Source organism: Phocoena sinus, chromosome X (assembly GCF_008692025.1).
Source record: "Phocoena sinus isolate mPhoSin1 chromosome X, mPhoSin1.pri, whole genome shotgun sequence".
Lineage (NCBI taxonomy): Eukaryota > Metazoa > Chordata > Mammalia > Artiodactyla > Phocoenidae > Phocoena > Phocoena sinus.
Window position 1 is genome coordinate 2,053,633 of NC_045784.1, and position 27,591 is coordinate 2,081,223.

General features: G+C 51.9%; 1 protein-coding gene across 5 annotated transcripts in view; it reads right to left on the reverse strand.

Annotated features, from left to right (window-relative positions):
- Positions 1-25,509, reverse strand: part of PRKX (protein kinase X-linked) — an 86,687-nt gene extending 61,178 nt beyond the window's left edge. For 3 of the 5 annotated variants that reach the window (XM_032621033.1, XM_032621034.1, XM_032621035.1), the window contains exon 1: positions 22,542-22,855. In XM_032621033.1, coding sequence (XP_032476924.1) covers positions 22,542-22,707 — 166 coding nt within the window. In that variant the 5' untranslated portion in view covers positions 22,708-22,855. Of the gene's footprint in view, positions 1-10,917; positions 11,501-12,433; positions 12,478-12,848; positions 13,246-22,541; positions 23,171-24,843 lie in introns of those variants that run through there. The other 2 variants (XM_032621036.1, XM_032621037.1) reach the window with 2 other exon arrangements.
- Between the last annotated feature and the right edge of the window lie 2,082 nt (positions 25,510-27,591).

Genomic DNA, 27,591 nt, shown 5'->3' on the forward strand with positions numbered 1-27,591 from the left:
AGGCAGCCTCGGCCTTGGGCATCAGCAGCGTCACCTGGCCACCCGGGGGGATCCGGGGGTCCCTTCCACCACCAGTGCACCCCAAGTGTCATCAGCAGTCACCCCCTTTGCCTGGAACCCCGCCTGCAAGGTGTCAGGAATCCCTTGTCTCCTCCATCCAACGGGAGCAAAGGTTTTATCTCCTCAACTGTTTAGACAAGTGAAATTAGTTTACAGATGTTTAAACCCATTGAAAAAAGGATCTATAATTTCTAAGGAGGCTGAAAGAAGGCAGTATATGAAGAAAACGTCAGTCCACTCTTGATAGTGGTATGTGCTTCTCTATGTTGCAAAGACTTCTTAAAAAAAAATAATAAATTTATTTATTTATGGCCGCGTTGGGTCTTCGTTGCTGCACGCGGACTTTGTCTAGTTGCGGCAAGCGGGGACTATGCTTTGTTGCGGTGCGCGGGCTTCTCACTGAGGGAGCTTCTCTTGTTGCAGAGCACGGGCTCTCGCCGCACGGGCTTCAGTAGTTGTGGCCCGCGGGCTCAGTAGTTGCGGCTCACGGGCTCTAGAACGCAGGCTCAGTAGTTGCGGCGCACGGGCTTAGTTGCTCCGTGGCATGTGGGATCTGCCCGGACCAGGGCTCGAACCCGCGTCCCCCTGCACTGGCAGGTGGACTCCCAACCACTGCACCACCAGGGAAGTCCCTGAAAGGGGCTTCTGCAGAAAGATACAAGATACTAAGCTGGGTACCTGGAGTTGGCAGGGGATGTGGTGATGGAGGCAGATGGGGGCCAAAAACAGGGATGCATTTCCATGGATAATTTTCATTTTTTAAATCTGTGAGCTGTAGAAATGTTTTAGGTACATGATAGTTAAATCTATGTTAAATTGATCAACTCAATAAACATACATTATATAATTATTGCAAGATAATTACTACGTCATAATGAAAGAATGTATCATTGTAAAACCCAGTTCTTCTCTTTGAGGTTTACCCCCTTAAGGTAACATCAGAAAAGCTTATAAACTACAATACGTGACATCTTGTGTCCCAAGCCTGCAGTTCTCCTTTTCAAAGCTGGCTTTTGGAAATTACGGCTGCAAACTAGTACAAACTTCTGTTTTACAGGGGAAAAAAAAAACCTTTAGAAGGTGTTTATTAAAGAACGTGTGCTACCTCTGATCAAAATTAGAATTGTGGAACTGTACACTTTGAAAGGGTGAATTTTACGGTTTGTGAACTGTCTCTTAATAAGCAAAATTTACCCCCAAAAATGTGTGCTTTGGAGAAAGTTCTGAGGATTTTTTTTTTAAACTTGGAACCTTCAAAGATCAGCTGATTAAACTGGACACAATTCAGCTGAGCCCTGGGTGGGAGGGGTTAGAGTTGTGAGTTCACTAGTCTAGACAGATTTAAAAAAAACAAAAACAAGCAGTTCCCTCAAAATGTGGCTGAGTCAAGCCACATTCCATTTCACAGTGCCCTACTGTAGGATCGATATTTCAGAAACACAATTCTTCTATTTACAGGTTAATTACTAAGTTACACTCTCTCTTAAGAAAGATACGAAGTGTATAATCACGAAAGAAAAAAGAAACACAGGAAGTCCCTCACACCAACCCCAACGCTAAGGAATGTAACACGAGGAAACGCCTGGAATCCCTGGCCCTGCACTGGGCTCCCCAGGAGCAGATATGAGGGACCTGGAACCGTGCTTGGTGACTCTTCACCCAGGAGCACAAAGGCCGGTCTTTGTATTCTGACAACACAATCCAGGCAGGTTAAAAGTCACAGGCCGGTACTGCATCCAGGGTGGGATGTGATGATGTCATAGCACCCCGCAAAGTTACAAACAATGCACCTCAGCGTAACTGACACTCTGGGTTAGATAATTCGGGGGTCGGGGGGGAGGGCGTGTGCTGGGCACTGTGGTCTGTGGAGCACGATCCCTGGTCTCCACCCGCCCCCCGCATTTGTGACACCCCAAATGCCTCCAGACATTGGGAGCAGAATCCCCTTGGTTGCAGACCACTGGTATAGACAGATGGATGATGGATGGACGACAGATAGAAGATAGATAATAGGTAGGTGGTAGATGATAAATAAGAGTGATGACAGATGATAGCTAGATAGAAAAAGGTAATAAATGGATGGATGGATGGATACATGGATAGATATGGAATATAGATGATAAATGGATGGATGGATAGATATAGGTATAGATGGATACATACATACATAATAGAGAAATACAGAGATGGTAGGTAGATGATAGAGAAATATAGACAAATAGACGGATAAATAGATAATAGGTAGAGTGGTAGATGATAGATGGATAGATAGATATGGATAGATGAAAGATTTATAGATTTGATAGATGGTACATAGATATAATAGATTAATGATAGGTGGATGGATAATTGATAGACAGACAGACAGACAAGACAGGGTCTCTCATGTCAATGCAGAGTTTCTCTGCCTCAGCAGTACTGACACTGGGGCTGGATGAATCTCAGATGCGGGGCGTGCTGGGCCCTATGGGCTGTGGAGCAGCTTCCCTGGTCTCCATCCCCCCACCCCCGGTGTAACAATCAATATTATGTCTCCAGACTCTGCCAAGTGTCCACTGGGGGGCAGCATTGCCCCCAGTTCAGAAGCACCAACTTGGAGCAAGACAGCCCAGTCGAACTTCCTGTGGGGACAGAAACAGTCTACGCCCGTGCCGTCCAACCCGTGGCCACAAGCGCACAGCGGCTCCAGAGACCGGGCGACTGGCTTGGATCGCCTTTCACGTGGCCAGCAGCTGTCGTCACAGCGGACAGCCTTCAAGGCGCCGCAACTCAGCTCACGATCAATTCTTGCGTGAAGCGTCCACTGGCCCCTCTGGAAATGCAGAGAACGCTGCACCTCGGGCACCAGATGGTTTCTGTGGCCCACGCTGTGAAGACCACCTAGCTCTCTAAGCAAAAACGGGGTCAGGGACTTCCCTGGTGGTGCAGTGCTTAAGACTCCGCACTCCCGGTGCAGGGGGGGCCCGGGTTCGATATCTGGTCAGGGAACTAGATGCCACGTGCATGCCACAACTGAGAGTTCACATGCCACAACTAAGGAGCCCGCGAGCCGCAACTAAGACCCAGTGCAACCAGATAAATAAGTATTAAAAAAAAAAACTACTGAAATATTGCTGTGTGCTGGACGCTCTGCACAATTCAGAAACAGCCACAATCCACGCAAGGCTGGTCCCTGATATCTTAGCTTTGTTACCATCGTGCTGGGAAAGGCTGACAGTAAACGTTAGTGACAACAGCCATCCTGACTCTGATGCGCTCATCTGTGTTTCAGGGGCTTCTAAGGCTGCAGGACTTCAGAACACAGGTGTGCTGAGGTACATATGGATGGACCTCACCTTGGGGTGAAGGTCGGGAAAGACGTTCATTTTTGAGGGAGGGAAGTTTCCAGTGGAAATGGGAGGGTGGGGCGGACTGGAAAGTAGAGGCTCACTGAAATTAAGGACGGGTGGGACTTCCCTGGTGGCGCAGTGGCTGAGAATCTGCCTACCAATGCAGGGGACACGGGTTCCAGCCCTGGTCCGGGAAGATCCCACATGCCACAGAGCAACTAAGCCCGTGCTCGACAACTACTGAGCCTGCGCTCTGGAGCCCGCGAGCCACAACTACCGAGCCCATGTGCCACAACTACTGAGCCCACGTGCCACAACTACTGAAGCCCTTGCGCCTACAGTCCACAAGAGAGGCCACCACAGTGAGAACCCGCGCACTGCAACGAAGAGTAGCCCCCACTCGCCGCAACTAGAGAAAGCCCGCACGCAGCAACGAAGACCCAACGCAGCCAAAAAACTAAACTAAACTACAATAATTAAAAATTAAAAAAAAAAAGAAATTAAGGATGGCAAAGGCCACAGAGAGAATGGAGATTCGTGAGGATGGAGGAAACAAGGCAAGAGAAGGCAGGGATTCTGAAATCCTTCCACTGCGGTCTTTAGGGAACGGATTACAGGAACTCACGCGGCGGGCAGGGGGGAAGTGCCTGGCTCGTCTGAGTTCGGCATGCTTTCCGTTTTGTTTCAGAGATTTCCCTGCGGTTGCAGAAGCCAGTAGGAAGGACGAAAGACTAGTGTGGAGCGAAAGAACAAATCCTGCATGAGGCTGGAGGGGATGGGCTGGGAGAGGGAGGGAGGAGATGCCCACAGGGTAGCACTGAGGCATCTGAGAAGGTCGTGATTTAAAACTTGAAAAAAGATCCTGTACTTTTGTGAAGATGTATTATATATAACTTAACAACGCTAAAATATAGTAAGATCTTTTGAGAATGTTATTGTAATATATGTTATTGTTTGCACAGACTTTTATGCATAATTCACTCTAAAAGTATACAGTGTGTGGTCTAAGAAAGATAAAAAAAACACGACAGGACACAGGAAACCCTGGCAGGTGTCCAAAGGGTCCACTGAGTTGTTCTGTTTTGGGGAGGGTGGTGACAAGTTCCATGTTGGACCCTGCGGATGTCTGGAGGAGCAGGGATGTACTGGGTTTAATCGAGCCCCCAAAGATTCATGCCCACCCAGAACCTTAGGATGGGACATTATTTGGAAACAGGGTCTTTGCAGATGTGATGAAGTGAAGGGTCTGAGATGAGGTCCTCCTGGAGAAGGGTGGCCCTACATTCAATGACGGGGTCCTTCTAAGAGACAGAAGAGGAGAGGCACAGACACAGAGGAGAAGCCCTGTGAAGACAGAGGAAGAGACGGGAGGGAGGCGGCCACAAGCCCAGGGACGCCTGGAGCCCCCAGAAGCTGGAAGAGGTGGGAAGGACCCTCCCCTGGAGCCTCTGGAGGGACCGTGGCCCTGGGACACCTTGACCTCACACGTCTGGTCTCCAGAACTGGGGGAGGGTGGATTCCTGTTTCTGTAGGTCACCTGGTTTGTAACGATTTGGAACAAGAGTCCCGGGAAATTAATATAAGGGGACCCCTGGATGTTGGGGAGAGAGAGACAAACCCACCCAACAGGCTCTGCCTTGGAGACCACCCTGCAGCTCGCAAGAGCAAGGTGCAGGTGACGGCTGTGCCTTTGGCCACCAGCTCCAGGATGATAACTACAGTCACAAGCATGGATCAGATCACCCTTTGGACTTGAGAAAATTCTCCTTTGTAATATCCAGCCATCCTGTTGGAAACTCTTTTGTTTCTCCTTTATTGGAACTTCCTATTATTGTTGATGGATACAGTATCTCGTCAAACTTCTCTGAAAATGACTCAAAGTGAGACTTTTAACAAAATTCCCTATGTTCCCTTGTTTTCACCTTCTCTTAGGTTCCCTGAATTATTGGTTTTCTCTGGGATCTCAAGTCTTCTGCTATCTGGATGTCTCAGACTGTGTAAACCTATCCAACAAGGCGAGTTTGGTGGCTGTTTCCTGTTACGAATGAGGGTCTGAGAGCATTAGGAGAACGTTACCCTTAGAGAGCAACCACTGCCTTCCGTCTCTTTACTGAATAAACTGTTCCCACAGCGCTGATGGTTTTCTGGGCACCGTGCTCATCACAGGAGCTGTGGAGTTCTCCGGGGATCCCTGTGCTTCCTTACTCAATCCTTACTTTGTTTTTTGGCCCCGCCGTGCGGCTTGCGGCGATCCCCGTTCCGCGACCAGGGATCGAACCCGGGCCCTCGGCAGCGAGAGCACCGAGTCCTAACCCCTGGGCCGCCCGGGAAGGCCCACTCAATGCTCACTCTTGTTAGAGCTCGTCTGGGGTCTGGCGTGTCCCGCCCTCCCCATGCTGCTTCGTCCACACTGCCCTACACGCTGGCGTCTGCTCTGGGCTGCCCAGAAGTCTGATGCAACTTCTAACCTGTGCGTGACACCTGCAGCTCCTTCGTGACGACTGTCTGTACCTGCGTTATTCCTGTGTTCCTGAAAATAAACTGTATTATCAGTTGAATGGAAACTTGGGAGAGGGAGACTATGAGGGGGGTGTGTGTGTGTGTGCGTGTGTGCGCGGACGTACCAGCAAGCAGGTGGCATCTGTGTGCAGTCAGGTTGCCACATGCCATCAGACGTCTCTGCACTACTGATACTATGTATACGATAAACAACTAATGCGAAGCTACAGTAGAGCACAGGGAACTCTACTCAGTGCTCTGGGGTGACCTAAATGGGAAGGGAACCTAAAAAAGAGGGGATGTATGTATACATGGAGCCGATTCACTTTGCTGTACAGCAGAAACTAACATTGTAAAGCAACTCTACTCCAATAAAAATTAATTAATAAAAAAGTCTCTGGCAATATTTACAATGGAGAGAGGCTGGAAATAAATTACACACACACACACACACACACACACACACACACACACACACACACACTGGCGGACCTCAGAGACACAAGTTGGGTTCCAGACCAACTCAATAAAGCAAATAGGGCAATAAATCGAGTCACAGGAATTTTTTTGGTTTTCCAGGGCGTATAAAAGTGATCCTTCCCAGTTGACAGACTCCCCTGTAGTCTGTTAAGTGTGCGATAGCATTCTGTCTAAAAAAACAATGCACAGACCTTCGTTTTACAACAGCTTCTTGCTAAAAACTGCAAACCATCCTCCGAGCCTTCAGGGACTCGCCGTAGTAACATCCGAGTTCCCTGGTCACAGATACCACGACACATATCATCACAATGAAAACGTTTGAAATATGGCGAGAATGACCAAAACGTGACCCAGAGACACAAAGGGAGCAAGTGCTGTTGTAACAGCGGCACCAACAGGCTTGCTCGAGGCGGGGCTGCTACAAACCGTCAATTCGTAAAAAAACGCGGCATCTGCGAAGTGCGATAGAGCGAACTATGCCTGTGTGTAAATATATTTAAAACTGTAACTTTCACTACATCTTCTCAAGGAAGATGTAGCTTGTCTTCTGCTGACAAACTCCATCTTCCCATCAGTGAAGGTGTTTTGCCCGTTTGAAAGTGTTTTGTTATGAAATCCTCAAGTAACCACGAGAATATGGTTCATACAGAAACAGAAGAGATGCTATAAGGGGTCCGTGTGGAATGTGCAACCAGAGACGTTTAGAAAATGGCAGCTGATACTCAATCACTTTTGGAAAATATACGTATGCCTCTGGACATTTACCTATACTAGGGAAAGGAGGTCCTTTTGACGTGTAATTTATCTCAGGTATCGTAATGAATCAGGGAACAGCCGAGAATTTTATTAAAGAGCTGTTTCCATCGGTATCACTAACAGTGTCTGAGAAATCACTTAAAAACGATCCTGAGGTAGTGGCACCCCAGAAGGAAGGAATTCTGAGGTCTGATTTTGTTGACCTATACGACTGCTGAGATTCTTAGGTGTGTAAGCTGTGCTGTCCAATGCGGTAGTTACCAGACACATGTGGCTTATTTGAAGTCCAATGAAGTGAGGTTGAATCAAATAAGGAAGCTGATGATGACCCAGCAATCCCACTCCTGGGCATATATCCAGACAAAACTGTAATCCGAAAAGACGTGTGCACCCCTATGTTCATAGCAGCACTATTTACAATAGCCAAGACATGGAAGTACCCTAAGTGTCCATCAACAGATGAATGGATATAGAAGATGTGGTACATACACACAATGGAATATTACTCAGCCATAAAAAAAAGAATGAAATAATGCCATTGGCAGCAACATGGATGGACCTAGAGATGATCATACTAAGTGAAGCAAGTCAGACAGAGAAAGACAAATATATGATATCACTTCTATGTGGAATCTAAAATACAATGCAGGTGAACTTATTTACAAAACAGAAATAGGCTCACAGACATAGAAAACAGACCTGTGGTTGCCAAGGGGGAGGGGAGGTGGGGGAGGGATGGAGTGGGAGTTTGGGATTAGCGGATGCAAACTATTATGTATCGGATGGATAAACAACAAGGTCCTGCTGTAGAGCACAGGGAGCTCTATTCAGTATCTTGTGACAAACCATCATGGAAAGGAGTGTTACACATGGGTAACCCGATCACTTTGCTTTGCCGTACACCCGAAACTAACACACTATTGTACATCAACTGTACTTCAATAAAATAAATTTTAAAAAAGGAAGCTGGTACCTCAGCTGGTCACCACAGCAACATAGATTACAGGACATGGTCCTCACGGCCCCCAGTTCTCTTGGACCGCGCTGCTCTAAAGAATCCAAGAACGGGAGAAGAAGTTTGCTAGCAGAGAATCCGGGAGAGGCAGATGACTCAAGAGCTAGCATACGAACTTGCTGAACCGGTCACCTGCTCAACTAGTCCCGTGGAGTCTACTCGGGAGCCTGGTTCATGTGCGTGATACGGCTGCGGCCGCCATGCTGCTCCCAAACTACGGAGAATCATCCTTATTTCATGAGAGGGGAGGGTCAGGTCTGAGCCCTGAACTTACGCGTGGTAACAGAAAACAGTACTAAAGTTGCCTAATAGTCTTCACAATGTTTAGACCATCCACATGATGGTCAGTGGAAAGCATGGGTCCCGCCGAAATATCCCCCAGCTGAGCAACCGCTGGGTTCTCGGAGTACGAGAATCTTTCCTCTTCTAAAGCCCCGACCCCGATCCTTGTCTCTTCTCTCTCTTGCAGATCACATCCCTGAGAGGTGACCCTTCACTTCTTCCAACTGACCTCAGGCTCTGAACTCTCGCCAGGGTAACCGACAGCCAGCAACACATCCACTCTTCCAGTGTCTGGCTGGACAAATCTTCTGGGGTCCCTACCGTGCCCCAGGGTACAGAGTGATACATACACAGCGTGGTAGACACAGACCCAGGCCACCTGCAAGCCCGTCAATGTCCACTTCAGAGCTCCCCACGCTCAAAGCAGCACCTCTCAAACTCTCTGATCTCAGGATTTCTGGATGCGCTAGAAATCTATCGAGATCCCTGAGGAGCGTTTGTTGGTGTGGGGCTTGGGGGTGCCTCTCGATAGCAGCCATAGTAACAAGTAAAAAAAAATACAGAAAACCCAAGAGCCCTCAAGGACGCATTTCACTGGTGGCCAAAGAGGCAACCATGATCACACGTCAGGCGGCCACTGGAAACTCCACCCAACACTCATGCGAGAAGGAGGGAGGCAAAAAAAGCAAATAATGCTTTCGTATTCTTACGAAAGTCATAGTGACCTCACAGTCCCATAAGGAACCCCCACGGGCCCCCGGACCCCACTCTGAGAACCACTTGCATCTCAGCTATGGACCGACCGTAGCGGCCCATCGCGTAACCGATGCGGTCTTTCAAGAGGCATTTCATTCTGCCTCTTAAATAGACTATTTCGCAAGAGCCAGCATTTTCCAAACTGGATAAAGAAATATTTTTACAGCCTTTTTAGTCTAGGCTCTGCAAAGCAGACACATTTTGAGTTGAGTCTGTTACATATTACAATCCGCCCTTTTCATTCTCATTTACTATCTATTTTGTGGTCATTTAAGAGCTCACGGCACTAAATACGGGCATTCTGAAAACCTGAACAAATGACACATAATCAAATATAACTGGCTCCCATTCAAAGTCTTTCTGATGATTCCCACTTCAAACCACAACCTTCTCACCAAGATCGAAGGTGTCATTTGAGAATGTGACAGAGACCCACTCTCCCTCAACCATCTTCCTCCGGGATTTCCTACCTGTCAAGGATATCCAATTCCCACAGCATAGCCCTCATTCCCCAAAGACTAAGGACAGAGACTGGGGGTCTGGGAGGGAGCGACCTAAGGGTCCCCAGGAGTCATCTTAAAAGTCCCCCGTGGCCCCAGGTTGGGATAAGCGTCCACCCTTCATCTTTGCACGACACAGGCGAACCACGTCCTGGGAAAGCACATGGAATCCAAACATCTACTAAGAAGACAAAACCGAGTGTCTCCCAATGCCCGTGCCTGAGCCTTGCCCAGCTGGAGCCAGAGAACATGTTCATAACCCAAAGTACACTGCTCTACAAGCCCGGGCACGGCCAGTCCGTGCAAAGTCAGGACAGCCAGAGACCTGTGTCATGCCAGCCACTTGGGAAGTCAAGTTTAATGCTGGCAACAAATGAAATCGATAGAAAGACAATGTCTCCAATTCCTCCAGAGCCTTGATGAAAGCTGCTCACTCCGTCTCGATGGCCCCCCTGCAAATCTGTGGTCTTCCAAGGATCCACACGCAAGACTCCTGCTGTCTGTGCTACTGAGTGATTCCTGGGCTGGGCTGGCGTCCTCATTTTATACTAATCCTGCCTTCTACTTTCCTATCACTGTGTGACGTTTGTCACGATTCATTACTCTTTTCTGGGCTGCAAAAGCAGCAGCCTGGGACCTGGACCGTCAGAGGCTGCACTGTTTCCAGAACAAGAACATTCTGAAGGGACAATTCAGAAACCACCTCCTGGGGCAGACTCGGGACTGTCCACCTAGGAACGACCTGCCCTGCTGACTTAACAGGAAGGCTAGGCAGCGGGCCTGGCAACCGGAGATGGCCCTTCCCATCCAAACAGGTGGCCGGTCTCAGGTTTCATCAGAGCATTTGGCAACGTCCGAAGAACTGGAGTGTTCTCAACAGCCAGAAGGGTTCTCACCCACTCAGCCCAAAACCTTCCAGTGTGCGTGGGTGTGTGCACACCTGTGTATGCAGTAATGCAGGGAGAAACGGAAGCACAGAAAGTCACTGGACAACTAAAGAAAGAAGTCGGTTTCCCCTTTGACAAAGGTAGAAGATCTCCCGCCGATAACCCAGGAGGTAAAGAACCCAGTCCACACACCCACCCCCCACCCTTCCCACGGATGGTTTTGCCAATGGCGTCCCAAGTTCTAGACGGGGACTGTAAAGCTGATGTCTAAAGCTGACGGCGCCCTCGTTTTACTTTTGCTTTTAAGGAAGCCGAGCAGCTGTCCTGAAATGCACTGCACTCAGAAACAGGCTTCTGGAGCAGGTGGCCGCCGACTCGTTTTTCTCCATGCTTATTTCTGTGGCTTGTTCTCCCCAGGGAAGCAGCTGGGGCTTTTCCTTCGTGGAGGGGGAACTGTAACGAAAGCAGCAGCAGCTGGGAGAGGGAAACAACCCTGCAAGAGGGTGAACCAGCCACAGTGCACAGAACACAAGACTCCCCCAACGACCAAGGTGCCCTGGGATGGTGGGAAAAGATGACGCAGGCTTAGCAGTTCTCCTGGGTCACGATTCCATTTCTTCCATGGCCCTCTGGGATGCTCAGAGGAGTAGCCCAGAATCTCAATCAAAATACAACATTTTACTACCAGGAAAAGTAAATAAAGACCAAAAAAAGAAAGCAAGAAAAAAAAAAAAAAAAAGAAGCCTACACAAAGAAGAGTAACAAAAAACAAAAGCAAGCAGAAATAAAGACCTAACCCGCGTCTCCATGTCAGGTCTTGACTGACTTTACAAGCAGAAAACAATGAAATTGAAAACAAAAGAGACTTCCCGGGTGGTCCAGTGGTTAAGACTCCAGGCTTCCACCGCAGGGGGGCACGGAGCACGGATTTGATCCCTGGTCAAGGAACGAGATGCCCCATGCCGCGACAAAGATGCAGTGCAGTGAAATAAATAATAAGAAAAAAAGAAAACAAGAAATCAATAGAGAAAAAATAATCAAGGCAACGAGAAGCTGCCGCTTTGACCCAAATCCATACAACGGATACCTCAGAATCTGTTACCAAAAGGACGTGCTGACTAATCTTTTGGAGGCTCAACTAAATGAACGTCTTCCTGAGTAAAATCACTGCCAACAATGACTATATTCAAGGATCCAATACTCTGACTCACTGGTGTTTGGTTTTTTTCTGGGTAAATGTTTTTTTTCCCCTACGGTGTGAGGATAAATGGAAACTAGCACCCAGGCAGAATTTCCACAAGAGGAAACTCTAGATAGCTGGCCTTCTGGGTGCCCATTCGATTTAGGGGGGCGGGGCTGGGGGGTAACACTCCAAGCGAGAGTTTTCAATCTGTGCTGAATGTTTTTTTTTGGAATTGTCCGCAAACACGAGCTGGCTAACTACCCACCTCTCCTTGCTCCCTGCTAGCCGTCCCCCCCTTCACTGAACGCACCCAGGCACAAGAAGGCGTGGGCACACAAGCCCTGCTTCTGTCTGCCCCTCCAACCTCAGACCCCAGGTGCCCTCGGCGTTACAAAGGCCGTCCTGTGAGCAGCGGAGCCCTGCCCGCCACACCCAACCCTCAGATCTGCCCGGTCTGGTCTTTTGTTCAGTGAAGTGGCTCCCGAGATAATGATCCAGCAGGGTGAAATCATCAACCCAATTAACTGTCAACTGTTTTACAGGAACCCTGGGGAGGCTGCCCTCCAAACGCCTTCGATGAGCCCGCCTCATCAAAACCGTGTCCAAAGGAGCCACGTCCAGAGAACGCATATAGAGAGCAGCTCACGACGTGGGAGCGCTGGGTGCAATGATTTTCAGGAACTCACGCGTTTGAGCAGGGACTCTGGGAGACGGTTTGTTTTTCCTGTAACTGGAGGGAAAACCAGCGTGAATTTCCAAATGGTAAGTGGGGTGAACAGATGTGCAAGGGGCCGAAGGTGGATCTTTTTTTCAAGCATGGAATCACCCAGTGGGAGGGGACCTCGGACGCCCAGAGTCTAATCTTCACAGTCCTCCTAGACTAAGTGGGATACATTGGGCCAAGCAGGTGCTGGGGAGGCCACGACAGCACCTGGCACGAAATAAAGGCTGGAAGGACGGCCCAGAGGGGTCCGACGGGAGCCCCTACACGGGGACAAGGTGACTCACAGGACGGGTGACAGCCACCCACATGGAGAATGTCCGCTTCACGTTCCTACGTCCCAGGGGAGCAGGACCGTCCGTGCCGGAGGAGGGAAGGACCTGCATTGTTGAACGCGCGCGCCCACTCCATCCGCGGCCGTGGCTGATACGGGGCGTTCCAATGGGACGAGCCTCGGGGACACTCGGGATGCGTGACTGGAGTCCTCCATGGCTAACTCCAAAGGCACTGAATAGCTATTTGTAACATACGCTCTTATTTGGAGACGCAACCCAGATGCCAAGCGGACGTTTACTGAAGTGCCGTAGGGGTGTAGCGAGAGACGCAGCGTCCTATGCACCCAACCCAGCGCAGTGTCGCACATCCGTCCTCCCCGTGAAACGCAGGCGGGGCATGACGCTGCTGGAATTAGGAGCTGCTTAGGTGCATTCGTGGTGCTGCTTTTATTATTCTTCCAAGGGTAACCTCGGGGTGGCGGGGGGAGAGCCTGCCAAGTTCCTCAAAAAAAAATAAAAAAAGATAAATAAACGTCCCCGTGTTGTCCAGTCAATGAACACGCTCAGGCCTCCTTGAGAACAACTCGCCCGCTGCCGCCTTTACCTCCCGCCCCCGCGTGGACACAAGCTTGGTTTCTGGGATTCCACGTGGCTAACCACACCTGCCTCCGCACGGGTCATAGCCGTGCGTCTAAAGGTCCATCCCGGGGCCAGAAGCTCCTCGAAGGTGTAAGGCTTTGTCATCTCATCTTGGAGCAGTCCCGCCACTGGCCTTTCCCTTGCAACACGAGAACTGGAGCTGCTTGGCCGGGGACGTGGCAGTCAGTGGTGACACCATTCCAGCCCCTCAAAAGAGGGCAAAGATGTGACAGCCTCAGGTAACTCATTAATCGCTTCCCCAGCGTGCACAGGCACGCGCGCACACCCAATTTCCAGCCCCATCTGTCGGTCAGTGGATCTCCCATTTCTCCTCCCAGGTAGTAACGGAAGAGCTTTTTATTGTTAACTGCGGTCCCACCGTTTGTGGAAGTCAAGGCCGGCAGACCCGGGCTGAGGCCGGGCTGGGCGCAGCCATCCACCCGTCACGTTCTCCAAAGCGGTGCTGCGTCCCAGGTGAGGCGTACACAGTAGATTAGAAGAATCAGTGCACGATACACAAAATAAGATGTCCTTGTCGTCATCCCCAGAACCTGGGGACGTGTTCGTTTACGCGGCCGAGGGGAACTGAGTTTCAAGGAGCTAACCACAGAGGTGAATCAGCAGAGCCTTAACAGCGAGATGCCCCTGGGTTAGTTGGGTGAATCCAGTGGAATCACCAGGGTCCTTAGAAGTATCCGAGAGAAGCAGGAGAGAAACGGCATGAGAAGGGTCTGAGCCGGCAATGCCGTCTTCAATGACGAAGGAAGATTATCATAAACAAAGGAATGCGGGCGGCTTCTAGAAGCGGCAAAAGGCCAGGAAAGAATTCTCCCCGGGAGCCTCCCAAAGGCACACAGCCTTGCCCACACCTTGGTTTTTAACCCAGCCATACTGGGAATTCCCTGGCGGTCCAGCGGTTAGGGCTGGGAGCTTTCACTGCCGAGAGCACTGGAGAACTGAGATCCTGCGAGCTGCACAGCACGGCCAAAAAAGAAAGAAAGAAAGAAAGAAACCAGTAATACCATTTCCAGACTCCTAACCCTTGGAACTGCAGGTTAACCAATGCATGTTGTTTTAAGCCACTGAGTTTGAGGTAATTTGTTCCAGTAGCCCAAAGGTGGGAAAGGCCACGCGAGAGATCCCAACAGGAGACCAAGGGAAGTGGAGCTTGCACCGGGCTCCCTGTGCGGGCCCTGCCCGACCCCCTCCCCTCCCCGGCTCCCTGACTCCGGGGTCAGAAGGAGGAGGTGCTCTGAGCATCGGAGGGGTGGGCGCACGACAGGTGTGCCGAGAGGAGGGAGCACCAAATCCACACAAAGACACTACCGTATGTCCTGGAAAACGAGATGAGCCTGTGTTTGGAAAAGATGATGCTGGTGATGATGAGGGTGGTGATATTATGGTGCCTACCTTGGATGCAATCAGCCAAGTCCACCTGGGGCGAGGCTCAACTAGTGCATCGTGGGAACGCCAAGGAGGCTGAGGTACCATACGATGCATTGAAAGGTTCATGGTGTTATGCGCTGAATTGCGTCCCTCCGCCCAAAGGATTTCATCTTGAAGTCCTGACCCCCAGCACCTCAGGACGCGGCTGTATTTGGAGATGGGGTCTTTAGGTAAAATGAGGTCATTAGGGTGGGCCCTGATCCCATAGCACTGGTGTCCTTTTAAGAAGAGGAGATCAGGACACAGACACACACAGAGGGACAACCCTGGGAGGACACAGGGAGAAGACGGCAAGGAGAGAGGCCTCGGGAGGAACCCAGCCCTGCCCACGCCTGGATCTCAGATTCCGGCCTCCAGAGCTGTGTGAAAATAAATTTCTATTGTTTAAGCCGCCCAGGCTGCGGTACCTTGTTTCTCTAAGCAAATGAATGCAACAGGAGAAACAAAATGGGGTCCATCCAGCACAATGAAATATGACTCAGCCATAAAAAGGAATGAAGCACGCACACGGGCTACCAGGATAAAATTCAAGCACGTGAAGCTCAGTGAGAAGCCGGACACAAAAGGCCAGACAGTGTAGGATTCCACTGACGTGAAACGTCCAGCACACGCAGAGCCACAGAGACATGGGTTAGCGTCTGCCAGGGGCCGGGGAGTGATAGCCTACTGCGTAGAGAGTGTCCTTTGGGGGCTGACGAAAATGTTTTAGAACCAGATAGAGGCGGTGGTTGCACAACACTGTCCCACTGGATTGTTCACGTTAAAACGACCTTCTGTGAGTTTCAACTAAACGGAAGTTCCCCGAGGTTCAGAAGTGATGCAGGTGATGCTGGTGGAGGGCGGCAGGATGTGGCAGCAGGGGGCGGAAGGGGACGGTGACGATGCAGATAACGACAAAGACGCCTCCCAGGCAAATCAAACTAACCATGCCCCGAACGGTACTCCTGGCCTTTTCCCCCAAACACTGCTCCATCCCTGACCCCCTCAGTGTCTCCAAGGGGTGGCACGGCTTTCCAATCATGTAACCCCCAAACCTTGGATTTACCCCTGATTCTTTCCTCAGTTAGGTTCTCTAAAGAACCTTCCTTTCTCAGTTCTTTACTGTGCTTCCCAGCAAGAAAGAGCATTTCTTGTTTTCCAAGAAAAGAGGAAAAGGGGAAATGTTTTAAATGGTGTGAAGGTGGTGACATGTGGGTGTTGGAAAACAAACAAACAAACAAACTTGGGGAGAAATACCAAGAAAGCCCCAAGAAGTTGCTCCAGAGACTGAAGGAGATGCACCGAGAATCGTGAACACGTGTTTCTCAGGAAAAACGTGCTCACAAGCTTCAAGCGACCCCGGAAAGGGGAAGCTTGTGTCTGTGTCACGTGGTGCTTCTGCCCTTTTCTTGCAGTGACAGACATGGCCTCCTCGGTGGTCCCCAACTGTGGAGGGACCCATCCCGGAAGCAGGTCTGAGACCAGCACCATGGCGCCATGTCCTCGTCCCCACGGATGAGCCAGGTCGGGACAAGGAGGGTTGTCCCCAGATCCAGGGAGAGAGGTGTCCTCCCGTAAGGAATCCAGGATGTGGCAAGGTGAGGCTGTTGCTCGGGCAGCCACCTGCACCCCAAAGGCAGAAGCTCAGGAGGAAGAAGCCAGGGCGACATGTAAGGAGGAGTCAACCCAGTGTTATGGACTGGATGTCTGTGCCCCCCCCAATTCCCACGCTGAAGCCCTATCCCCTCCCCGCCAATGTGACGGTATCCGGAGGTGGGTCTCTGCGAAGTAATTAGGATGAGATGAGGTCATGAGAGTGGGGTTCCCAGGATGGGATTAGTGTCCTTGTAAGAGCTTTCTACTCTCCACCATCTGAGCACACAGCAAGAAGACAGCCAGTGCAACCCAGGAGAGAAACTCTCACCAAAACCCAAGCACGCTGGCACCCTGATCTCGAACTTCCGGCCTCCAGAGCTGGGAGAAATCCATCTGCATTGTGGTAAGACACCCAGTGGACGGTATTCTGTCATGGCAGCTGGTGCCAATCAAGACAACAAGGTCGGGATGGATTCAAGATGGCGCCCCTTGGCCTGACCACATGGGAACTAACTCTGCCCCATCCAGCTCGGGGGATGACCTCTGTCAAACGGTGAGCTCTGCTTTAGCCACACCCACATGCTGTGTGGGATGAGGACGCCCTCGGAAAATACATGTAACCTGGTGTCCTCCACCTCCAAGGATTTGAGGAAACTGCCTTATGGACCAAGCTGTAAGGCCACATAGAAATCAACTCTGTAATCCTCTCTGGAAGGTGAATTAGTTTCCTGGGGCTCCCACAAACTGTGAGCTTAAAGCCACAGGCATCCATCCTCCCCCAGTTCTGGGGACCAGACGTCTGAGGTCAAGGTGTCCCAGGGCCGCGCCCCCTCCAGAGGCTCCAGGGGAGGGTCCTTCCCGCCTCTTCCAGCTTCTGGGGGCTCCAGGCGTCCCTGGGCTTGTGGCCGCGTCCCTCCCGTCTCTGCCTCTGTCTTCCCGGGGCTTCTCCTCTGTGTCTGGGTCTCTCCTCTTCTGTCTCTTAGAAGGACCCTGTCATTGGATGCAGGGCCACCCTCATCCAGGAGGACCTCATCTCAGACCCTTCACTTCATCACATCTGCAGAGACCCTGTTTCCTAATGAGGTCCCGGTTCCCAGGTTCTGAGAGGACATGAATTTCGGGGGAGAAGGGGACTCTATCCGACCCAGGACAGCAGGTTCTGTGTGCACGTGTCTGTGACTCATTTGCTCACCCCTGCCTCTCTAACTGACTGCACGTTTCTCCTCCTGGCTGGTCTTCACCTGACCGGCCCCCCCCCCCCCCCCCCCCCCCCGCCACATCCCATACTTTCTATCCTCTGGCCCAGTTTCCTTTTCTCCTCCTGAGCAGGGAACTATTGGCTGTGCATCTCCTAAGCTTCTCTTCCCAAAGTCCCACCCCTCCCCCCACCCCACCGTCCCCTTGGAAATGCAAAGTAAGAAAGCAGAGTGTGTAAGATGAAGACGACACGAAACAGACAGATCCATGGAGACAGAGAGCAGATGGGGGTTCCCAGCAGCCGGAGGAAATAGGGGGTGACTGCTCACAGATTTGGGGTCACCCTGCGGGGGCAGCAGACGAAAATGTTCTGGAACCTCACAGAGATGAGGGTCGTGTGACTTTCTGAACGTGTAAAGCACCACGGCACGGTTCCCTTTGAAATGGTTCCTTTTGTGTTATGTGAATTTCACTGCAATTTTTTAAAAATGAGAAGGAACAGGGGCTTCCCCGGCGGTCCAGTGGTTAAGACTCCGCGCTTCCACTGCAGGCGGCCAGGGTTCGATCCCTGGTCAGGGAACTGACATCCCACATGCCACTGGGAGTGACCAGAAAACAAGTAAAAGGTTTTTTTTAAATGAGGAGGAACAGCCTGCAGGACTTCTGTAAGACGAAATATTCTTTTCTAGTATTTTCCGTAATTTTATAAAAAGAAATATTCTTTTCTCGTATTTTACCTAACCTTCGAAGTTCCTCTGATGCTCTTAAGTTGAAACTACCATTCACGCCCACTCAAGGTACATCAGATTAAAAGGTGAACACAATTTTCTGGCTATCTACACAGCAAGCAACATTCCCTCCTAAAGGCTTCTGTCAACATCGCCCCCAGGGAGAAGTCATTCACATGCAGTGGGAAATCTCCCCAGCACGGATTCCACCCGCCTCCGGGTGTGCTGCTCCGGTGATGCTTTGGGAGTCCAGGTGGGAGGGAGAAAAATTAGGGCCACTTCTGGGGAACCAAGGGTGCATGAGACAATCTTATCAGCAGGGAGGAAAATGAAAGTAAGAGACAACAGTGCAGGTTTAATTACTCACTACGGAAGGTCTCCTCGGTCTAAAGAAAATACAACTTTCTGACAGTGTGACGTGATAGTAAAAAAATACAAGTGTCAGGCGTGAGTGCGTTTCTGTGGTCAGGGAATGAGCTTTGTGCCTCGATCTCAGGGCTGGTGGCTGCCCAGATGGATGTACAGGATAACACTGCACAAAACCAAACGCATGCCCCCTCCCCACAAGCTCAAACGAGTTCCCATGAAAAGTGGGAGCACTGATGAAGGTCTGTGGTCTCTTAGCAGGATGGACCCCACGACGGCTCACGTCTGGTTTTGACATTGTGTGACACCTACAGAAGACGTCACGGGGGAGAACTTCATGAAGGGTGCATGGGACTAGGCGCAGGTTTTGGAATCCCCCGTGCACCTATCATTATTTCAAAACATTTATCTTTAATAGCACCATTGTTCGTGCTCATAGCGAGAAATCAAGCTTGGTTACCTGGACCAGGAATGTGGACCGGGGGCTGCACACCATTCCTTCTGTAACTGGGCCTGTTTTTCAATCTATGAAATCAGTTTGGCCAAGACAGGACCCAAGGTCCCTTCCACGCTCTTTAAAAAATGCCCATGTTGGGGCTTCCCTGGTGGCGCACTGGTTGAGAATCTGCCTGCTAACGCAGGGGACACAGGTTTGAGCCCTGGTCTGGGAGGATCCCACATGCCGCGGAGCAACTAGGCCCGTGAGCCACAACTACTGAGCCTGCGCTCCGCAATAAGAGAGGCCGCGATAGTGAGAGGCCCGCGCACCGCGATGAAGAGTGGCCCCCGCTTGCCACAACTAGAGAAAGCCCGCGCACAGAAATGAAGACGCAACACAGCAAAAATAAATGAATAAACTAATAGACTCCTACCCCCAACAACAACACCACCAAAATGCCCGTGCGATTTTTCACCAACATAAGCTAAGCTTTCTTCCAAGCTGTCTGAATTTGTGGAGGGCTAAGCAACCTAGAACACGGACAACTTCCCATAGACAGTTTATCCAGGAGCACAGAATAAGGGCATCTGAGACCTTACTGGTCACTGACTTTCCTCCTTATTCTATCTCCAAGGTGTCATGGCCGCCCTGTGAACTGGGCCGTTCGCTTCCAGCTGGGTCTCGGTATCCTGGTGCCAACCCTCCTGGGGGGTCCTGCCATCTGAACAGCCACTGCTGGTTTTGCTAAATCATGGAGAAGCACATCTGCGCCCACCTGCTGCGTTCCACCTGCACTGATCGTCACAACCGTCCTTGGGGGATTGTGAGTCAGCAATTCTGTCCCACAGGCGCCTCCCCCGGGGGCCCAGGTCACAGGCAAAAGAAAAGGATGAAAAAAACGCCTGTTGGTGAGAAAAAGAAGAGCTCACACACAGGAGTGGAGACCAGACCAGGTGAAAATGCACAACTGTGTGAGGCCAGAACTTCAGAACTTCAGGGTGGAGGACAAGCCCAGTCGGCCCGGTCCTTCCACCCTGACTCATTCTGGAAGGTTCCAAGGGCGTGGGGATTGTGGTTATGTTAAGAAAGGCTGAGAGGTTTGTCAGGGTGGTTTTTTTGTCTTCTGTTTTGTATGTGGGTTCATTTCAAGTTGTGGAAGACAGCCTTGCTCAGCTGGAGAAATGCATACAGATGGCCTCAAGACGATTCAGAGCCACTGGGGGTGCCTGTTTGCGATGGGAGACAGTTAGGGATGGGTCTGGGGCAGTCAAAAGGGAACTTAAGTTTCCTGGGCCCAACGCTTAGGATGAAGAGGCACCATGCTGGCCCCAACTGCGTTCTAACTGTGGGTAAAGAGCCCAACATAGCCCCTCACTTTTGTCCACGACACCTCATGGTCTAACGTTACTGGAAACTCTAACACCTCTGATGGGTTTGGGATTTTTTAAAAGCTTATTCTTACTTTCTTAGATTAACCATGCGCAGATAAATCTGGAATATTAAAGAAAGTTCTGGCAAAAGGTGATTTTAAAAAGCCACCAAAACTGCAAAGCCACACACACACACACACACACACACACACACACCCCTGGGTCCCAGGCCTCTGCTGGTCCAACATCCTGAACACGTGTGACCTGGCTCTCCCTTCACACCCTTGGAACCCACAGGAAGTTATCCTTGAAGAGCAAGTATCTTCTTCATTAAGAAAGGGAAAAACAACTGGAGAGCTCATTTCCCCCCCACCCGGCCCTGCTCGGTCCCCAGAGGCAGTGACTTTCTAGTTTTAGGGACAAGATGACTCACTGGGCACCCTATGCCCACTAGGCAGCGCCCAAAGGGCCCCCAGGCAGCTGCAGACACCAGGCCATGCCACGTCCGCAGCCCACCCACCAGCCCACGCCCCGCCTGATGCCCTGGCACCTTTCACAATAGACTTGCTTAAGTGCCCAAAACAGATCCAGTTGCCAGCGCTGTGTGCCAAGGGCCGCCGGGTCCTCCACCAACTTTCCATTGTTGAATTGTGTTTCCACCTACCGGTGTGACTGCACTAGTCTAGGTTTCTATCCTCGTCTCCTACCCTGCAAAACACAGCCAGCTTTTAAAGCAGCCCTGCAGAGCGCCCCAGACGGAAGGAGGGAGGGACAGAGAAAAAGAAAGGGAGAGAGATAGAAGATGGAGAAGATGAGACAGAGAGACACCCAGAGAGAGAGAAAAACAGGAAAGGGAGGGAGAGATGGACAGAGAGAAGAAGATGAAGGAGGAGATGGACAAGAAGGCTTGGAGGGAGAGGAGGAGAGAAACAGGAGAGAGGGAGGGTGCCTCCTGTCCCCTCCGTCCCAAACGAGGCTTCCTGGGCACCCCTTTCTCACAGCCAACTACATATGGGCAAAAGGCTACTGATGGAAAAGGGAAGGTTTTAATGCCACTCTGGCTGTGCCCCTTGGTCATATGAAACCCCAAGCCATGCCCTTGAGGCCAATGCTTCCTCCCTTCCAAGAGAGGGTGGGTAAGGGCCCGAAGAAGTACCTGGGTTCCCCTACTCCAGGGTCATTTACGGTATGTGCCCCCTTCCCCATTGATTCTTTCCTGACAGGTTGGGACAACTCCCTTAGCAACAAAGGGTTGCTAAGAAGCCACAGGCTGGCTTGAGCCCACGGCCTGAAGGCAGCGCCCTTGCGGAGTTGGGATATTCTGACCCACTCGGGGCGGGCTCCATACACCAACACGTTTTGGGATCCAGGCACTCATGGGACTGGAGACTTCACGTTTCCAGCTGCCTAGGAGTGGTCAGGTTCAAAGGAGGACGACAAAAAGGAAATCAGTGCCGGATAAAAGAATTGCCCAGTTCCGGATACACAGACGGAAAATACGGCAGGATAAGGAAATGCGTAATTCACCCCAAACGCCGCCCCGCGCCCCTAAAACGCCACGGGACACCTGACCTCCCAGTTCCAGATACGCTCTCAAGTCCAGGCGGGAGCATCCTGACGCGGGGGAGAGGGGGAGCCTGGCCAAGGTGAGGTCTGCACGGGTCTCCGCGGCCGCCGCCGCCGACCTCAATGTGACGTGACCCCAGCAGGTTCTGTGACGTCGGGGGGGCCCAGACACCGGGGAGGTTGCTGGGGGGCGGGCGGGAAGGTCTAAAACAGGAGACTTTGGAGGTGCGGGGCAGAGCGTCCGCAGGCGGGGAGGCTCTCGGGGGCCGGAAGGAAACCCTCCAAGTCTCGGGGCGTTCGGCGGACCCAGGGCGCACGGGGAGCCCCGCGCGGAGATCCAGAGCAGGCGGGACCAGGCAGGGCCCTCCCCGGGCGGCGGCCGGGCGACCGCACACAAGCCTTTTGTCTGACGCCGGCTTCCCGGGCGGCGCCGAGCGCCCCAGCGGGCCGGGTCCCCGCGCGTCGCACTCACCCACGGTGGCCAGCGTGTCGAAGTCCTGCGGGCGGTAGGCGGGCGGCTCCGGCGAGGGCGCCCCGGGGCCGGGGAAGTGCGCGGGCGCGCCGTCGGGGGTCTCCCCCGAGCTCTCTCGGGCGTCGGCGTCCGCCGCGGCCGCCTTGGCCAGCCCAGGCGCCTCCATGGGGGCGCGCTCAGGTCCGGGGCGCCGGGCCGGGCCAGGGGGCGCGGGGGGCCGGGCTTCCCGGGACGCAGCCTCGGAGGGCGGCGCGGCGGCGGCGGCGGCGGCGGCGGCGGCGGCATCAGCGGCGCCCACCCATGCGCGGCCCCCGCCTCCCGGTCGGCGGCCGGGCGCAGCTGGCGGCGCGGCGGGGACAATGGCTGGGCGCGGGGCGGCGCTCAGGGCAGGAGCGGCGGCGGCAGCCGGTGGGAGTAGCCAGCGGCCTCTGAGGGCGGGCGCGGCGTGGCCTGGGCGGGGGGCGCGGCCCGGACGGGCGGGCGCGAGGCGGGGTCCTGGCCGCGGCCGCCCGGCCGCCTGTTCATTCCTCTCGTCCCGCGCCCGCCGCCGCCGCGCGGGCGCTGCGTGCGCGCTGCTGGGGGGCCGGGCGGAAGCGGCCTGGGCGGGGCCGCGCGCTCCCTCCGCCCGCCCGGGCGCCGGCCCGACTCAGCCCGCCCGGCTGGGGGTGTGGCCCGCGCCGCCGCGCCCCGCCCCCTCCGCGCCCCAGCCCTGGGACCTCAGGGCCCGGGCGCCAGGAGCCTCTCCCGCCATTCTGGGGCGGGGGCGGGCACTGGCGCTGGCGCGGGCGGCGAGGTTTCTCGCGCGGCTTCCGCACCCCGGGGCGCCCCAGGGATGGGGTCTCGGCCGAGCTCCCCCGGGAGACGGGCGGGCGTGTCCCCGCGCCCCCTGCGCCCCAGCCCGGAAGGCTGGGGGAAGGCGGGACCGGCTGGGGAGCGGGAGGGCGTGGCTTAAAGAAAAGTAAAGTTAAAAAATAAAGCTGGAGTTGGAAGCGGATGGGGCGCGCTCCGCCGACCGCGCGGTGCCCGCGAGTCCCGGCGGGCGGCCGCCACGTCTGGCGAATAACCATCGGGACCAAGGCCGCTCCCAGCCCTGGCTTGTTGGACTGCAGTCATGTAAGATACGCACCATGGGAGAGGCGCGGAGCCGCGCTCCCGGAGCGTTTCTTGACAGCTTCCGATAAATCTTTAATTATTTCTAAAGAACCATTTTTTTAAATACTAAGAGGCAGGTAACAATCAGATAACTACCAAATGCGGCGCATGCAACTTGACGGGCAGCTGGTGTAAACACACCAGGGACGATTTCGGAAAAGAAACGCAGGACGGTCACAGACAACTACACAACGATAGCGTTAGGTTTTTCCTAATGGGAAGTGTGTCCCAGGCCATCTTTGGTTATAGTTATACCCCCAAAATGTCGGGGCTGTATCTTAAATGCAAATGTAACTAGACGGATGCGGCCACTGTTTTTCCGGGGATCTGGTTAAAATGCTCCTTGGACCACAGCGGGCCGGGCAAGGAACGCCTGGAATCGGTCTTTCAGAGCAGCCCCCAGGGCTATCCGGGCCGCAGGTCCGCGGACCAGTTTGAGCAGCGAGAGGGCACCGAGCCTGCCCTATTGTTTGGCGGGATTCCAGCGATTCCGCCCTTGAAAGGGAGGGTCCTAGCCCTGAGTCCTCGAGTCGGCGTGGGGACGGTCTGTCGCAGAGGCCAGAACTACAGAAAGGAGGCGTTTTACGGGGGACCAGGCCGGGCCTGCCTCGCTTGGCCAACTGGGAGGGGGTGACAGGAAATCAGAACCGGCTCTGGGTGTGGTGCTCTGGCCCCCGGCTGCCAGCCGCGCCCCTGCCCTCCTCTGCACACTGTGGGTGGCTTTTTCCCCGGGCGAGACGCCTGCTCTCTGCTGGTTGCCAGATCTTGAAGCTGGAATGCGAAAAATGCGCTCCAGGAGCGGGCCGCGTGTGCCCCAGCGGCTGCTTAGACAAGGACTGGTCCCCCGCGCTCAGGCCACCAGGCCGTGCCCCGCGGAGGGGCGACCGGGACGGTCCACGCCGGGCAAGGGCGCGACTCCACGCGGAGCGCGTGCCCGCTCCCCGCGGACGCGACCTTGTGACTGCGGTCGGGCTGGCTAATTAAGGTCGATGGTCAAGGCTAGGGTTTCACGCCCAGTGAAAGGCACGCCTTGCCCTTCTAATGGCAGCCGGGGAGGAAAAAGTAACAGAGACGCTTGCAGAGTTAAACTCTGGGTGGCGGAGTGGATCTGACCCTTCCTCGCCCGCCCGGAGTTTGACCGCTAACCTACCTGTTCCTATAAATATCCCGGCGGGTTTCACAACACCTTGGTGAACAAAGCCGCTTTCATCTGGAAGACTCATAAAAATTCTTCAGAAACCACAGCATATTTCTTGAAAGGCAAAAAAGAAAAAAAGCCCTGCAAGCGAGGCATTACAGGGGCATTTGTACCGCCTTTGTGAGGAGCATTCGGTGGTGACGGGGCAGGGAAATACCGAACTCTGTAACCCAGCGGACTAAACGCTCCCCGTACTCAGAACGAGCGCTAAAGTCAACGCCGAAACAGGTGTAGGCGGTGTTGAATGAGGGAGAGAGAAAAAGGGTGGTCCGTGAGGGCAGCTGGACACTTCTTTTGGAATCGCATGTATTTGTAAATGTGTATGTCTATAAGTAGATAGGTAGATATGTGTGCGTGTGTATACTGAGTTAAAATAAAAAGCGTACAGCTGCCTTCACAAAGTTTACAATCTCTCTATATTATTATATATATTACATTCCAATGTGTTCTGATATATATTCTAAAGTAAGTGTTTACCAGCCTTCAGACTTAAGAATTTATATGTGTATAATAGATATTAAATATCACATATTATATTCCAAGCCATTCTGTGATACATGTTTTACAGTATATATTCTATTTGATTATGTTCTAATATATATATTCCAAAAGAAGTGTTCAGCTGCCCTCACAGACTTTATATATATTAGATATTATTATATCACACATATTCTATTCTGAATATATATTCTAATATGTTTTATTATATGTTCTAATATATATATTCCAAGAGGTTTTCAGCTGCCCTCACAGACTTTACAGTTTTTATGTATATAATATTAGATACTATTTATACCCCATATATTCTAATCTATTCTGAGATATATATTCTAATGTTTTATTATATGTTCTAATATATATATTCCAAGAGGTTTTCAGCTGCCCTCACAGCCTTTACAGTCTTTATGTATATAATATTAGATACTATTTATACCCCATATATTCTAATCTATTCTGAGATATATATTCTAATGTTTTATTATATGTTCTAATATATATATTCCAAGAGGTTTTCAGCTGCCTTCACACGCTACAATTTATATATAATATTAGGTATTATTTATGTGATATTACTACATTCTAATATATTCTGGAATATACATTCTAATCTATTTTATTATATATTCTGATTCAGAGAAGCGTTCAGTTACAGGAATACGGTTTCTGATTTCCGTGGTGAGACTTTACTGTCATTCAGATGAAGCCGTGGTTTACTAGGAATAGCCTAGGTCATGTCTCACGCTCAGTGATTTTTTCCTATTTCTCAGGTGAGCTGTTGCATAGCCACGTAGGGGGTTTGTGCTTTCATTCGGCACCAGTGAATGTTTTCCTGGCAAGGAGTGACTCAAGTGTTTATAAGCGCTCACATTTAGTAGCTTTGCAACCCTCTGCAAGAATTCCTTTTCCCTTGTCCGGACGGCCCTGTGGTGGGTTTGCGTTGGTTTAACGCGCTGGAAACTCACGATAACCTAGTTAGTTGGCTACGTTCTATTACAATCCTGGGCACTTCTGCCCCCACGGATGGACCGCTGCAGTCATAATGAGTCACAGGTGATGGTACTTATTTTATCACGATGATCAGTACACCCACAGTCATCAGAGGCCTGCCCCGGTGGGAGCCCAGCTGAATCCCCACCACTCACAAAGCGTCTCCACGCACCCCAAAGGCTGCATTTTGGCGCCTGGCTCTCTAGAGACATTTTATGCAAAGCGGACCCCCTTTTCCAACAGCTTCAACTTCACTTGTTGAATAAGTGTTTGACCCAACATACGTGGATAAGTTTTGACCTAGCAATGGCCTTCCTGCTGATGGAAATGAAGTTTTCACCATGGAGATGTCACACACACTGCCCTGGTTAGGGAGGTCCTGAACTCCAAATGGGCTGAGAGCAATGAACTCATCCAAGGTAGAATCCTGGAATGGTTAAATATGTGCACATTTGGGTAAAATCAAGCAATCCACCATCACTAAAATAAAACAAAACCCTAAGCCACCCTCTCTACAAACTGAAGTTTAAAAATCTGAAAAAGTACAAGGACATTTGACTGTCACTCTGCTCTTATTCATGTATGGAGCTCCAACGTCTATGAATAATGGTTTTGTTTTTGTTTTTTGCGGTACGCGGGCCTCTCACTGTTGTGGCCTCTCCCGTTGCGGAGCACAGGCTCCGGACGCGCAGGCTCAGCGGCCATGGCTCACGGGCCCAGCCGCTCCGCGGGCTGTGGGATCCTCCCGGACCGGGGCACGAACCCGCCTCCCCTGCATCGGCAGGCAGACTCTCAACCACTGCGCCACCAGGGAAGGCCTCAATAATGTTTTTATACGTGTCTATTTACTCGGAGGCTTTTCTTGAGAGATTTCAAAGGAAACTGTAGAGGAACGTGTTGAGAACAGACACATTGCCTGGGACAGACCAGCCTGTAATTAGAAGATGGTGCATTCACTCATCACCGAAGATACGCAGGGAAGTTTTTACTTGTCAGATGCTGAAGAGATTCATGGAAAATCTAAGCTGTGATGCTGGAGGAACACAGGTGGGTCATGCTTCCCGAAACGTAAATACATATGGTGGATAGAAGCATCCTTCGTCCGAAAGAGAAGTTAACGTTCGATGCCCCTGTGGCTGCTGTGTAACTGGACTTCTGAACTTGAACTTTAGAAGTCACATTTTACCCAAGGAATCATAGTGATGATTAGAA